Raw genomic sequence first — 15,704 nt, forward strand, 5'->3', positions numbered from 1 at the left:
CGAGGTCTCGGCGGCCGGGCACAGCGGCGACATGTCGGACCTGGGGGACTGGTTCCGGAGCATCCCGCTGATCACCCGTTACTGGTTCGCCGGCTCCATCGTGGTGCCGCTCATCGGCAAGCTGGGCCTCATCAGCCCCATCTACCTCTTCCTCTGGCCCGATGTCTTCATCAACCGGTTTCAGGTAGGGGCCGCACTACCGGTCCCGGCGTGCCCTGCGGTGCCCGCGCCCTAAGACAGATCGGCCTCGGGCGCGCTGGGTGTTCTGGGAGTTGTAGTGAGAGGCTGGCCGGGCTGGGGGCTGCGGGCGGTGGCTGCCCCGCTTCCTCGGTCTCGGCGGCCGCCGAGGCGGACTCACGCACTGAGGCGACCCGCAGGAGACCCGAGCCGCCTCGAGCGGGAAGCCGGGCCTACCGCCCTGTCTCACCTAGGTAAGGCCTGCGAGCTGGGGCCCGCGTTTAGCTAGTGCTCTGCCCCCGTAGGCCCCCATCTCCCCACCGGGTTGGCGCAGGCTGCGGTGCCTGGCCCTCGCAGGGCCCGCGGCTGAGGCACGGGGGGCTGCGGGCCTCGGCAGGTGCCGAACTTGCTCTTGCGTTGTACTCTGGTGCGTGTTTTTTCCCTACGTGTTGGGGGCAGGTTGTTCTGGATGGCACCGGTCCTTGTGGCCAGGCACTCTGTACTCCTGAAACCTGTGGCTGTGACTTCAGGTGACCTGTCCAGCCTCTGTCCTGTGACTCTGTGAGCGTGACTGTGGCACCGACGGGTACAGGCAGGTGTGTGCCTGTCCCGAAGCACAGGTGGCTCTGGGGGTACCAAGGCAGAGCTGAAGAAGTGTGTGTTTTGCACCTTCTTGCATGGAGTTTGAAAAGCTTGTGTGGGATTGTCCACTTCAGAGCCTAGGTGTGGTTGCTGTAAGCTAACAACTGAAGTCCTAAGATTTCAGATATGTCATCAAATATAAAAATATTGGTCAGTATCAAACATGGCCACAAACTGGACATTTTTTCCTTGCACTGGGAGGTTATGGGTGTGGCAGTTTGGTGTGCAGGTGTGTAGGGGAAGTGCCCATTGGGTGTGCTGAAATGTAAAGTGAAGGAAGAGAAAACCTTGTAATTTAACCTTTAAATTTTTATTACCTGTGCTTGTTACGCTTTCAGTCAAAAAGACTGAGTGCAAAAAAAGATAGGTCCATTTGTAGTTTGTTTCATGTATTATCCTCAAAATTTAGTAGTGAATGACTGTCTGTTTTTCTAGTTCTGTTATTCCTTCAGGAACTGTAATGTTCACAATCCAAATACTCTATTTTAAATGTTGCCAGCTAAAGAACTCGGTCATAGATGGCCAGACATGCTCTGTCCTTGGTCCATGCTGCCATGCAGTTAGCTGTAGCTGATACTGATAGTTGAGAGAGGCTAAAGGAGGTGCAAAGTGCCCACAGCAGCACTTGCTGCCTTGAAGGGTGTGCTTAAGGCTGTTGTGTGAATTCCTTGGGCCCTCTGCAACAAGTAAGAATGGATTCTGTATGGATGCTTGTAAAACAGGGGATGTCCCTTTTGCACTGCAGTAAAGGCTCAATAGTGTGAAGATGGGATGGAAGCAACCTGGGAAATTGTATGTGATTCCTGTTGTAACCTTAATAACTTTGCTTATCAGATTAAAAACAACAACTGTAAAAGATGCTGAAGCAGCAATAATTGATACTTGGGCTATTTCCTTGATATTCCTAGTAGTTTATAATGAAAGAAAACAACAACAACAAAAAAATGCTTGTAAGTTCATTCTACACTGTATAAATATATCTTTCCCTTTTGATCTGGACAGATATGGCGGCCGATAACTGCAACTTTCTTCTTCCCAGTGGGACCTGGAACAGGATTTCTCTACTTGGTGAATTTGTATTTCTTGTATCAATATTCATCACGATTAGAAACAGGTATGTTAACCATTGAATTGTATGCATAGAGGGAACTCTGCCCGGAGTTTAGATGGAGACTAAGCATTGTCAGATAGAGCTGCTGTTGGGAATGTTTGTGGTGATGGGGTTGTGGCTGCTTCAGACTCATTTCTCTCCTCAATTATGTTAGTCAATGGGAAACTGCTCTGAAAACTGATTTTCTGTGACTGGCTCTTTCCCTTTGGCAGGGAGCCTGTTCACTTAGGATCTGAACTTGATGCTACTTTCAGTATGCTTTTAGTTGTCGGGTTTCAGGAGATGAGGAACAGAAACTCAAAGGTGATGTTATGTCTGTTTTCTTGTATCTGATGTCCTTTAACATGGAAGGATGGTAAAGCAGATGTAATAATAGGTATATCCATCTTGAGAAAATAACAATGTCAGCTTTTTCATTTTTTAAAAAAAGCTATGATGACTGCCTGTGTTATTCCATTGGTTCTGTTGAATTGAGAGGTACCTTGTACAAATGAAGTATATGTCTCTTGTCAAACAGAAATGTGAAAAAGTTAAGGATTTTCAGTTGGGAGGGAAACTAAGAGTGGAAGAAAGGGGACTAGCTAATAGATCCTCTCTCTCAAAAAAAAAAAGAAGATTGCTGTTACAAGGTAACTTCAAAACTGATTACAGTTTTCATTGCAAGCTTCATTAATGTTACATAAAATTACTTTGATTGAAGTAAATAATTTGAGTGTTTGCAAAGCCAAGCATCTCTTGAACATGAATTTCTATATAGTCCTCGTGGAACCTTAGAACTGACTGTGTAAGTGGAAGTGTGTGGTGATGTTTGGCAGATTCCATGGCAGAGATCCTGTTATCCACAGCGTGTTGTGGAATTCCTTTTAGGTTGTAAAAAGAGTAGCAGGGAAAGGAAGGAGTGGTGCCAGGCTGTATTTGATTGTTTTCTAGGTGAGAGTAAGTAACAGTTTTACAGCTAGAATTGGTTCTTCCTTCTTTTAGAGCTTTACTGCAGTAGGTTATGATCATATGAGAGCACTGGTGATCACAGTGTTCTACTGTGCAAATCTATGTGTAGGAAGAGTTCCTGATTAATATATGCAAATTATAAGACATCTCTACTTGTACAAATACTTCCAAAATGCTCTCGTCGTCTGTGCTGCAGCAGAAGTCTGGTGGAAGTCAGTTCTTTCAGCAGTAAATTTACATTTCTGCTGTACAACACATCTGGGATTTGAAACTGGGAAGTCAGCTGTGGTGTTGTTTGAATCAATGCATCTCTTTAACGTTACAGTCATTTTTCTGGGTAGAAGTGAAGTTCTTGATTAGGTTGGTCCTCCTTCTCCGAGAAAGGCCTGAATCCTTCTGAAAGTGGGAGGTGTGGAAGTTGTTGATATGTTTACAGGTGGAAATCAGCATAGGTCTGTGCCTCCTTGTGTCTGTGAAACTGCAGAAGTGAAACTTCTGTTTTCAGGGTTGTACTGGGTTTTTGAGCATGTGCTAGTGTTGCATGCTGGCTTCAAATGTAGCTGTCAACTATAGGTATGGTTTTGTACTGTCCCTGTGCTTTCCTGGCAACCTGACCTCTAGAAAAGGAGATTGATGTGGTTTTGTTTGGTTTTGCTGGAGAAGAACATAACAAATATCAACAGAGAAAGAAGAATATGCAGAGTTCACTCCCCAGCAGTATGAATGATGAGATTATGAAGCTGCAGCTCTTCTGATGACTGGATTATACCCTGGGACCTGCTGGAGGACACAGTGGGCTAGAGAGCTCACCTTGTCCCTGTGCTGAGTTATTTGGCAGTCTGTAGATCGGTTTTCTTAGGTGCTAATTGAAAATCAATTTACATAGCTTGTCTAATATTATTGTTAGTAATCTAGGTAATGAAAAGTGAAGCTCTTCAGGGGAACAATATTTGCTTTGATTTCTTTCTATTTTGGAGGAACTCCTGTGCTGGGGTTTCCACAGGGCAAGTCAGCTTCCTATCTTTATTTTCTGTTTGTTGTATGGCAACAGTAAGGAGAAAACTCCAGTTTATATAGTTCTCCAACTTTAAAACTTGTCAAAATATTTCTTTCAAAGGTGTTTTTTTTTTTTCCTCCTCTTGTGGCTGAACTCAAACAATAAAATGACCAAAATATAAACTGTGTTTTATGTAGGCTGAGTTACTGTAGCTATTCTAAAAAGCTAATGGTTAAAAATAGTTTTCTCTTTCTTTACAATTTTGGGGACATGTAAAATAGCACTCTTTGGTTTCCTACAGCTAACAGTAAGCATTAGTGGTCTTTCTAGGTGTGTTGGTGTTTAATTACTGGTATGGAATTCTGCATGTTCATGATGCTGGGTTTGTCACTGTGTGGTTTGGGTCTGTTTCAGTGGTATTCTCAGGCTTCCCTTGCCTGTGTGGAGCTATGTGAAAGTTGACAGGAGTCTTGCTCGAGTGCTGAGGCCCACGCCAGTCTTTTACCTCAGTTTGTAAGAGTGAGAGCTTAACAGTTTTCACATTGGCAAGGAGATGTTAGGGTTTGGTTTTTTAACCCTTCTGTCTGTCAGGTCCCAAATTCAGTTGGACATGTAAGAGAATTTCACCTAGTGTCACCTTTAGGGAATGTTACTCTATTTTTTTTGGTTCCTCTGTCCTGAAAAAAAAAATAAATTGGCATGTTTGAAATGGGAAATTAGGCAAGCAGTTCAGCTCAGAAGAACGAACAGAATGTGCCACACGTGTTCCCTTCTTGTTACATATGTTAATTTTTCTGGAGTGTAAAAAAAAAAAAATTGTATCTCTTGAGTCTGTTTTAGATGATGCAAAGAGGATGCAATTTGCCTACGTAAGGACTGCTTTTCACATGACTCGATCTTTAGACTTGGTGTCTGCTTTTGCTGTGCAGCTGTATTTCCTTACTGTGTGATTCTGAGTGGCAGCTTCTTATGAAACAAAGGGTCCAACTTCATTTTAAAGTCTTGTGAAGTTGAAATCATGTATGTACAGAGTTAAAGGTGTTCTTTTCTAAGTAGAGCTGCTCTGTCTGCATCTCGTGCAGAAAGCTGAATCTCTTATTTTTTGATCCTGTAGGTTGTTTTATTTAAGGCCTTTTAAAATTTATAAAATAAAACTCATAAACCACAGACTGCCTGTAGGGAAATCATTATTAACTGAGCTTTATTAGATTTCTAAAAGTAAAAAGTCTTAATTTCTTATAAAGATTTCTTACCTTTCCTCACAATTGTTTTTATTTACAGGGGCTTTTGATGGAAGGCCAGCAGATTACATGTTCATGCTCCTGTTTAACTGGATCTGCATTGTTGTATCCTTCTGCTTAACGTCAAACTTGTAGAATATTTTGGTTCTTCTATTTCTGTTTAAAATACATTCAAAGACCAAGTTTTAGTAACTGACAGTTTTAAAATGTAGCAGATGTTCACAGTGAGTTTTTAATCTTCCTGGAAAGGTAGCGAGTGGCTTGCAGGGAGATACTAATAGATGTGCTATATCAAGTATGGTATCTGGGGACTAGAGTTCTGCTTATATAAAATTGAGCTTTACATATATGTGGCATGAGCTTTTGTGATGTTCACTGTGTTGCTCCATATAGATGCTTCTGTGGGTTTAGTGTGTTTAAGCTTCTATGTGCAATTAGGTCTGATCCCTGTTAGTCCCCAAGTTGGAAATTCACAGAATCTTAGAATGTGTTAGGTTGGAAGGGACCTTTAAAGGCCATCTAGTCCAACCCCCTGCAGTAAGCAGGGACAGCTTCACTAGATCATGTTGCTCAGAGCCCCATCAAGCCTGACCTTGAATGTCTCCAGGGATGGGACCTCCACCACCTCTCCGGGCAACATGTTCCAGTGATCTACCACCCTCATATTGAAGATTTTTTCCCTATTATCCAACCTAAGTCTCCCCTTGAAAAAGTTTAAAACTATTACCTCTTGTCCTGTTGCTACATGCCCTTGTGAACAGTTCTTCCCCAGCTTTCTTATAGGCACCTTTCAAGTACTGGAAGACTGCTATAAGGTCTCCTCAGAGACTTCTCCAAGCTGAACAAGTCCATCTCTCTCAGCCTGTCTTCACAGGAAAGGTGCTTAAGCCCTTTGATCATTTTTGGGGCCCTCCTCTGGATGTGCTCCAACAGGTCCATGTCCTCCTCGTGTTGAGGGCTCCAAAGCTTGATCATTGAGGTACTTTGTGGAGAGATCCTTTAACTTCTGGGTACAAGTCTGTGAAAGCAGTGTTGAAACATCTGGGCTGAGTCACCTTCATGAAGAATCTGGACTTGTTGTTTGGGAATATTGAGAAAGAGCACTGCTCATGGAAAAATTCTGTTTCCTGAATTTTCTTTTAGGTCTTGGATACAAAACTGGGAGGAGTTACAATCTGATGGTTGTGCTGCCATTCATAGGGATCTTTAGATGCTGGAGAAATGTGCTAGTCAGGAATCTGATGAAACTCAGCAAAGGGAAGTGCAGAGTCCTGCTCTGCTCCTGGGAAGGGACAGCCTGAAGCACCAAGACAGGCCAGGGGACTGACGGTCTGCAAAGCGTCTTGGCAGAAAAGGCCCTGAGGTTGAGCACAAGTCAGCAGTGTGCTTTTGTGGCAAAGGTGGCCACCAGCTTCCTGGGCTGCATTAGAGTAAACATTGACAGCAGGTTGAGGGAAGTGGTAACTCCTCTCTGCTCCCTCCCTGTGAGACACATGGGGGGGCTGCAGCTGACGCCAGGTTCCCAAGTGCAAGGGAGACAGGGACATACTGGAGTGAGTGCAGTGAAGAGTCACAACAATGATTTAAAGGGTTTGAGTATATGTCACATGAGAAGCTGAGAGCTGGGGTTGTGCAGCCTTGAGAAGAGGAGGCTCTGGGATGTCTTATCGTAATCTGGGTTGGAAGGGACCTTCAAAGACCATCTGATCCATCCCCTGCAATGAGCTGGGATCATTGGCCAACTAGATCAAGTTGCTTAGAGCCCCGTCTAGCCTGACCTTGAATGTTTCCAGGGATGGGGCACCTACCACCTCTCTGGGCAACCTGTGCCAGTGTTTCACCACCCTCATCATAAGAAAATTTCTTCCTTATATCTAGTCTGAATCTCCCCCATTTAGTTGAAACCCATCACCCCTTGTTCTGTCACTAGAGGCCCTACTAAGGAGTCTGTCCCCATCTTTCTTATAGGCCCCCTTTAGGTACTGGAAGGCCACTATAAGGTCTCCCTGAACCTTCTCTTCTCCAGGCTGAAAAAACCCAATTCTCCCAGCCTGTCCTCATAGCAGAGGTGCTTCAGCCCTCTGATCATCTTTGTGGCCGCCTCTGGACTCCAACAGCTCCTCAGGACCCCAGAGCTGGATGCAGTACTCCAGCTAGATAAATACCTGATGAGGGAGGGAATAAAGTAAAGGAAATGGAGCCAGGCTTTTCTCAGTGGTGGAACAAGAGAGGACAGGCAGCAAACGAAGCGCAGAAAATCCCATTTAAATATAAGAAAGACCCTTTTTACTGTAAGGGCAGTCAAACACTGGCATGGTTGCTGTGAGAGGTGGTAGAACCTCCATCCTTGGAGATGTTCCCATTCTGTCTGCACTGTTCCTACCCCCTTGTAGCAATTTGCAGTGACACATGATGGGGAAAGCGAGCAGTGACATCAGTGTGAACCAGAAACAGCCAGGAGAGCTTAGTGTTTAGAATTGGGTCATCTTTATCAATAGATTGACTATCTCTAGTCACATTCCACTGCACGGAGGGAATTGCTATTCCTGCCCATCCTGTTGAGCCACAGTAGTAACTAGGCAAACAATGTGGGTTTAGTTTCGTTGTTAAGGAAGCCATCAGCTTCACTGTGGTTGCAGGCAGTTGGCTGTGAGCTATGAGATGAATCTGATTGTGATTTGACTTTCAAACTGGTAATTTAAAAGCTTCCAATTGCTTGTGCCCTGTATGATGTAAGGAGCAACCTGGATGCGTGACCTGGGAAAGTGCTTGGTACCATTTTATAGAGTCAACAAGTGTTGAAAGCATTCTGATCATAGGAAAATTCTTCAATTGTTTCTACTCAGCAGTTACTACATACAGCAAGTAGATCTTTTGGGTTTCAAGGTAGGAGAGTAGTATTAAATACCTGTGATGATGCGTTTCAAGAAATGATTTCCTGTGACTTGGTGACAATATATCCATGTTTGTTAATGATCTGGTGGTTTTTTAGTTAGAAACCCAACATTCTAGTCTTTAAAAACTAATGAAAGAATGCAGTGGTTGAACCTGTAGCAAGCTGCTGTGCAAAGGCTGACTGAGTTTGTGTTCAGCCAGCTTCATTGTGGGGGGAAGGCCGGTGCATCTGGCAGCGTTCAGGGTGACGACTCGAGGTGGTAGCTGGGAAGGCTACTGAAAAGTGATTACTGAAACTCAGTGTGTCAGCCTCTGGATCCTTGGAGGGGGTTAATTTTTTCCAGTGGTTAACTTAGCAAGAATGCTGTTTAATTTTAAACATTAAAGGCTTTCCCTTTGCATGTGTGTTCAGTGTGTGTGTGCAACTTCTTTTTGTTGGTCTAGTCCATCAGGTTTTGCTGTGCTTTCCTTAATGATGCAATGACAGATAACTGGCTTGGTAATGGACATGCAGGTAAGTGTGGTGCGAGTTCTTAATAATCTCATGGGACTTTCTGACCTCTTAGTCATTTAGGGAGCATTATCAACATAACTGCAGAACATGGTGAGCTAGGCTGGCTGAAGTTATAGCAAAATGGACAGCTGAGTGCATGGTGTTAGTTTTTCAGTTTGGGCTAGCCTCAGCTAACATCACAAGCCTGTGTGTCTGCCTCTCCCACTCCTAACCTAGTTAGGAAATCAGGGAGTGAAAATTGGCTGTTTGTGCAGTCAGGAAGTGTTCAGCCTTTTACTAAAATGGACACAAGATGTCACCTATGCACTATTTCCTCTAATGAATGTGGGCCTGAATTCTTATTTTTTTAATCTAAAAATGATGCTTGGGTTCATGCATCTTCTCAAATTCAGTGTGCCTTTTACTTGCCTGCAGGAGGCTTTTTTGTGAAAAATGCAGCTTCAGATTCAGATCAGAGCTGTGAAGTGCAAAAGCCTCACAAGAATGGTTAAGACAGTGGTCTAAAGAAGCAGTTAAGTTATGGTAGTTATCTTGCCCTCAAATATGAAGGAGGGAGTGACAAAGCGTTTCTTGGATGCGAAAGAGTATTGGATAACTGCATGTCTTTGACCTGCCTGTGCTCTTCTCTCATCTTATTCTGTCTCTGTCACAGTATCACAGAATGTTAGGAGTTGGAAAGGACCTCAAAAGATCATCTAGACCAACACCCCCCCCCCTCACGCCAGAGCAGGATCACCTGGACTAAATCACACAGGAACACATCCAGGCAGGGTTTGAATGTCTCCAGAGGAGACTCCACAACCAGTCTGGGCAGCCTGTCACTCAAAGCCTGCACCAGTATCTCTAATATTCTGTACAATATTATCTTAGTGTTTATTAGGTCACTTATCAGGCTGCCCTGGTAGACAAAAATAGTGGTCATGCATCTGTAGTTGGGACTGAGTTCTGTGAATGACTGTCCATAACTTTGCACTTGGACTTTTCTTCTGCTCTGGGGGAGACACCACAAAATTCTTCAAAAGCCTGATGAAGTCACCCATACATTGTGTGAACTTTAGACTGATTGTGTTGATTTGTATCATTTTAGAAAGGTATTTAAAATGGTTCTGTATCTGCATACAAAGTATTGCTTAAAAGAAAATCAGTTGTTTGATGTACAAATGCATTTTTCTTCCAAATAAGTGCAGTTTTTGCTTGTGTTGAGTGACTGGTTTGAAAGTGAGAAGATAGAGCAGGATAGCTTTTTTTCTCCCTAATAAAATAAAAATGTTTTCAATAGAGACCTTAAGGTGCTTACATGAGGAGTCAGACAGCAGGTGCACTGTAGGGCTTGTGGAAGGCTGGACTGATGCCGGTGTGCCAGATTTAACGTGGGACCTGTTATGTAGCAGCACCTCCAAAGGGATGAGTGTTAACCTTTCTTCCAAGCACACAGGCTGGTTTGTAGCATTAAACCAGTTCATGGAAATGTTAGCACAGGCTGTCCTCAGTTTAGAAATCAGCAGACAGCTAAAACAGTGCTTTATGTTTGTATCACTACAGATAGTCTAATCAGGTAATATATGGTCACAGCAAGGAGGCACTTGAAACAGTTTCATCTCCTGGCATGGAGCATGGGTTAACTCTGAGCTCTACCAAGGTGGCTTTGCCAGGCTGGCTGTGGTACTCTGAAATGGTGATTTACTGGTGCACCTTCCCCTTGGGGTGCCCTGAAGGGGATGTAGTTGGCAGTTCAGTAGGGTAACACGTCCTGGGGTGTATTAACCTCAGATGGGTGCACTTTGATTAGTGCCCTGGATTGTGAAAGGAAACTGGCATTGTGGCACAAATACTCTGCTGTAGATGTCCTACCAAGCAGCTGGGAGGAGGGCAGCTCACCATAGCCAATCTTTTGCTTGGTGTGAGTTGGAGCCCTTTGCTTTGACGAGGGCTTGCACAAGGGAGCAATCAAGTAGGTTCTCCTGCTTAGTTTTCCTAATAGGTTTAGGACAGGTCCGTGACACATGAGGGCAAAGATTTTGGGGTAGAATCAAAGATTTTGCTGAGGTTTCATGCTTGCAAGATATTTTTGAGGCACTTAGCTTCTGCTCACTATTTGAGTTTTATGGGCTTCTGTGACAGTTAAGGTAACATTTTGCCTTTTTTTTTGTTTTCTTTTAACACTACAGTTGCTGATGATTCCATTCATCATGTCAGTACTTTATGTGTGGGCCCAACTGAACAGAGACATGATCGTATCCTTCTGGTTTGGAACAAGATTTAAGGTATGTCAGACAGATTATTGGAAAGGTTTTTGCCCAGAAGGAGCATATGAACGGCGTGAGGGGCAAAATATTAATATTTTCTCTTATTAAATATGTCCCATGCTTTTGCATAGCTACATACTCCTTGAGATGCCACAAAGACAAGTTTCTTCCTAGCTTTCTTTATGGTATCCCACAGTGTGACTTTACTGAAAAGATGTCTGGACAGCTGAAATTCATCAGTCTGAGAAGCGCTAAAAATTCCTATTAAACAATAACTTGGATAAAAGCTGAATGTGCTGGCACCATATATCAGGATTTGTGGAAAGACTAAGACATTGAGGTGATAATCATACTTATTAGTGCAGTGGGAAGTTGAGCAGGTTTATGTCCTTAACTTGTATTTACTTCTCTGTCTCCATTGTGTTCTTTTTCAGGCCTGTTACCTTCCATGGGTTATTCTGGGATTCAATTACATCATTGGTGGATCGTACGTATTTACTCATATGGCAAATTTGAAGTTATTAAAGCTTTTATGGCTCTTGAACTTCCTGCTGAATTTAGAAGCAATATTTAAATAAGAGGCTTAATGCTGTATCATCTGATAGTGCTCAGTGAGACATGGTGGTCATTTAAGATAAAAGCAAAGAGGAGACTTGCATGTGAGACCTAGAGAATGTAGGTTAGGGGAAAGTAATAAGAATTGGATGGGTTTTGTTTGGTTGGGTTGTTTCCTAATAAGTCTGTGCACTAGGCCTTTTCCTTACTAAGAGTAACACACAGTAAAGAAAGCTGTCATCCTGTATGACCACCCGTTGTGACTAGTTTTAGAACCAAATTTAGCTCGACTCTGATTGTGAGGGAAAGAAGTGACAGTGATCTCACCCAGTGCGATGGTTTTTTCTGCTTGTGAAACAAGGGAAATGGCAGTAACAAGCCCACAGCACACCACACTCATTCTTCCTGAATTGCTTGGTCTGACTTGCATTTCTTTGACTAAAGTCAAAATCCCCTCTGTCTGTGGTCTTTCCCATTAGTGTTCTGCACTGGTTGGGGCCTCTCGGTGCCGCTGCAACACAATTAGTGATAATAACAAATTGTGGTTAATTTATAGAAGGAGGAGATAGTACAGGAAAACCAAATTCCCTTTTCTGGCTGTGCCGCCTCCTGACTCATCCATCACTTGAGAAAACTGCTTGCTGATAGATACCCGCTGTTTCTGTGCGTGATGGAAGATACTCAAGGGCCTCCATTCAGCAACATTTTTGCAAAATTGGGAACAAACCAGTTCAGTACAGCAGGAGACAGGTTGTCCAGTGAAAACAGCAGCCACTTCCCAAGCTCTGTGGACTATTTAGCCACTAATAGCTGTACGGTCTGATTCCCTGAGGTAAACAAGTGTTTAATTGCATTTTCAGTACAGACTGTAGAGAAGGCTTGGAAAGGGGGGTGGAACAGGCTGTTGATGTGTTGGCAGCGATGGCTGGTCCTTCTAAAGAAGTGGCTGTGAAATGCTGAGGGAAAGGAAATTTTCTGCGGCTCACAACCCTGACAGTGCAGGTGAACAGTAGTAACTGACAGAAGGTCGTCACTCAAACACATTTTCAGAGAAGACAGCATGTGAAACAATTGTTTTTCTTTTGCCTTGCAGAGTCATCAATGAGCTGATAGGAAATCTGGTCGGACACCTGTATTTCTTCTTAATGTTTAAATATCCAATGGATTTGGGAGGAAGGCATTTTCTGTCCACACCTCAGTTTCTGTAAGCTGGCTTTTTTCCATCACTCAGTATTCATTTGTTTCAGTTTTCTTTCTTGTTTGTCAGATGTATGTTTGCAGGGATAGTAAGGTGTAAAATACTTGTATAAATCAACCTTTTTCAGCCTGTCATATGGACTGTGCTGCTGAGTCATCAAGAATGTTGACTGATGCAGATGGCCCATGTGAGAGTTCTGTGTTTACCCCTATGGATGGCTCGTGTCCTTTACTTGTTAAGAGTGAGAGTAGAAGTCACAGTTCTGCTTGTAAAAAGATTGTCAGATGGTATAAAAAGATCATTTACAGGAGAAAATGTTTTATCTGCATTTCCACGTATCGTTCCAGTAGCTGCCAGTTCAGCAACCTCTAACAGTAACAGGAGCCAGTTCCAGACTTGTTCAGGACTGTAGTACGTGTTCTGTTTTGCATTCAGTACCGGTCACCTTGACTGAGACCATGGGTCTTGGTTTCTAAAGTACTTTTTCTTGTGATCTGTTCATTTTTTAACATTGAAATGCTACAGTCAGAAGCTAAGGTTTGTAGCTTCAGTTGCCCTTGTGCTCATCCTTTTGGGCTGTAAATATTCTTTCTCTCCCAAACTTTAATTAGCAACCCTCTTAACCCTTTTTACAGGGTAACTCATAAGATGCAAAGTTGAATTACAGTTGTACTTTCTGTACAAGTTCTAATGAGCAGGGAAGCTTTGTATTCTACTCTTGTGTTTGCAAGCCCTCCTGGTAAACCTAATTTGCCATAAAGATTAGAAGACAAAAATGCTGTTTTAAATTGTGCTTCAAGATAATAACAGCTCTGAAACTGTCATCAATCTTGCTGGTTATGTGCAGTTCTCTCGATTCCTCATATGTGTATTTAATTTTTCTCTGTATTTGAAAAGCAGGAACAGAAGTACTGCAAACATCTCCAGAGAGGGATAAAATCTGCCTTTGCACTGTAATATTTTGTTAAGAAAAGATGCTGTGATGAATTACAGATATCTTTAATATTATAATGAAGAACTTTTTCCATATAGCATCATTTTTCTTTTGGAAAGGAATCTGGCTTTTATGTCTGGGCCTCACATTTTTGTGGTCAAATTCAACAAGGGATTTGCAGAAGATGGTGTAACTGTGCTGAAATGGCTCTGCATTGGGGCATTCCCTGCAAAATGCAAAAAAAAACCCTACCAAAATCCACAAAAAGTGTATTTTTGATCACTCTGTCTATTTGAATGGTAGCCTAAGTTGGATGAGAAGGTCTTCAAGCTGTCATTTGCTTGAGCTTCGATTTCAGGCAAGCTAGTGGCTTGAGCCTGTTTCCTCCAGTTCCTTAGGAATATTTACTGGGAGAGCAATGAAATAGTTGGATGCTGTGATAACAGGAGCTTTGTAACTATTGGAGAGAGATGCTCAAAAGGGGTTTGTATTTTTTTAATTATTTGTCCAGAAAAAAAAAAAGGAGAGAAGTTAGGGGCATTACGTTTGTACCACAGCATTTATTCTCAACAAGGAGACTCCCTTATGTGGGTTTTTTTTCTCACTGTGTTTGGTTTATTGTATATAACCACAGAAGGAAGTTCCCCAGAATTCCCATTTCTCAGTGTGCTGAGGGCTTAGATTTGGAAAGAGTGCTGTTAAAAAGCCAGTTTTATTGAAAAGTCTGGCAGCTAAAAGGAAGCATGTGGAAAAGTAACCTGGTATTTACCCCTGAGGTACAGCTGCTCATCAAACCCTCTCCTTTCCTGACCTGTCCCAGGTACCGCTGGCTGCCAAATAGGAGAGGAGGGGTGTCGGGTTTTGGCGTCCCACCCGCTAGCATGAGAAATGCTGCAGAAGATCACCAGGGTGGTGGAAGACACAACTGGGGCCAAGGTTTCCGGCTAGGTGACCAGTGAAGAAGTCCTGCCCTTGGAAAACAGCAACTCTTTGGCTTTAATTGGATGTAGGACCGACCTTTCCTGGTGCAGAGCATGCTTAAGAACTGAGCTCTCTGTAGTACTGTTGGATTTTTACTGATAGAAGGAATTTTTCTGGTTCAAGAGAAAAATAAAAACTCCAGAAGGGAAAAATGTAGATCTTGCTCCAGGTTAGCCAGTAGTGTCCAATTTGACTCTGCCATTAAAAAAGCTGTGTTTATACAGTATTGTCTGTCTGCTGCAACAGGCATCCATTATGCCTCCTTGATGCGTGCTATGATGGAACAAGCTAATGGTGTTCTCTCTCACTTGGTATGTTAAAAGCTTTGTTGACTCTGGTAAGGTAAGAATTCAGTCAGGCAGATCACAAAATCACAAGGTTGGAAAAGACCTTTAAAATGATGAAGTACAACTGTTCCCATCCTATGCTAAACCATATCCCTAAGTACCTGATCTAACCATTTTTTAAACACATCCAGGGATGGTGACTCAACCCCCTCCCTGGGCAGCCTGTTCCAGTCCCTGACAACTCTTCCAGTGAAAAATTTTTTCCTAACATCTAATCTGAACCTGCCCTGGTGCAGCTTAGTGCCATTTCCCCTTGTCCTATCACCTGTCACCTGGCTGAAGAGACCATCGCCTGCCTCTCTACAGCCTCCCTTCAGGTAGTTGTAGGACCTCAAAGTCCTTCTTATGGTGAGGGGCCCAGAACTGGACACAGCACTCAAGGTGCAGCCTCACCATTGCTGAGTACAGGGGGAAATCACCTCCCTAGACCTGCTGGCCATGCTGTTTCTGATACAAGCCAGGATACCATTAGCCTTCCTGGCCACCTGGGCAGATGGATCAGTCTAACCCCAAAGTTTAGTAAGATGACTTTTTCCATAGCTGTGTTCCAGAGTCTTTGAAACCATTATTGAAGTGATCTCATAAAACAAAGTGCAAATGTTTCATTTCCATGACTATGCTGTGTTTAGAGGGGATTTCTTTTTCTTGCCCTGCGGCATTTGTCCCACCTGCCACAGCACGGGATGGGCAAGACCTAAGAGAAGAGGGCTTTCATTTCAAATGGCAATAACAGACATTAACAGAATTGACATTTCTCAACTCTTTATGGCATGTTACAAGGCTTGCTCTGTTTAAACTGAGGTTGTCTGGTTTGGTTTGATTTTGTTCCCCCTGAGATGTGTGAATTCTTGGCTTCAAGGTTTCTATTTTGATCGCAAAATTCGGTAGCGCAAATACAACTTAAACTAGCAAATGTAA

General features: G+C 43.2%; 1 protein-coding gene across 1 annotated transcript; it reads left to right on the top strand.

Annotated features, from left to right (window-relative positions):
* Nucleotides 1-7: 7 nt before the first annotated feature.
* DERL1 (derlin 1) lies at nt 8-15,704 on the top strand. The gene is made up of 8 exons (XM_084279855.1): nt 8-184; nt 1,822-1,933; nt 5,157-5,221; nt 8,499-8,525; nt 10,694-10,789; nt 11,206-11,258; nt 12,420-12,530; nt 14,279-15,704. The coding sequence occupies exons 1-8, from the start codon at nt 32-34 to the stop codon at nt 14,415-14,417; spliced, it is 756 nt and encodes a 251-aa protein (XP_084135981.1). The 5' UTR covers nt 8-31; the 3' UTR covers nt 14,418-15,704.

This window comes from Gallinula chloropus (assembly GCF_964237585.1).
Source record: "Gallinula chloropus genome assembly, chromosome: 2".
Taxonomy (NCBI): Eukaryota; Metazoa; Chordata; class Aves; order Gruiformes; family Rallidae; genus Gallinula; species Gallinula chloropus.

What these genes read in the sequence shown, in the direction of transcription:
- DERL1 (XM_084279855.1), top strand. Translation starts at nt 32, where the DNA reads ATGTCGGACCTGGGGGACTGGTTCCGGAGCATCCCGCTGATCACCCGT. An exon ending in GCTTGGTAATGGACATGCAG is followed by an intron (nt 8,526 to 10,693) that starts GTAAGTGTGGTG and finishes TTAACACTACAG; the next exon opens with TTGCTGATGATTCCATTCAT. An exon ending in CTGTCCACACCTCAGTTTCT is followed by an intron (nt 12,531 to 14,278) that starts GTAAGCTGGCTT and finishes GACCTGTCCCAG; the next exon opens with GTACCGCTGGCTGCCAAATA.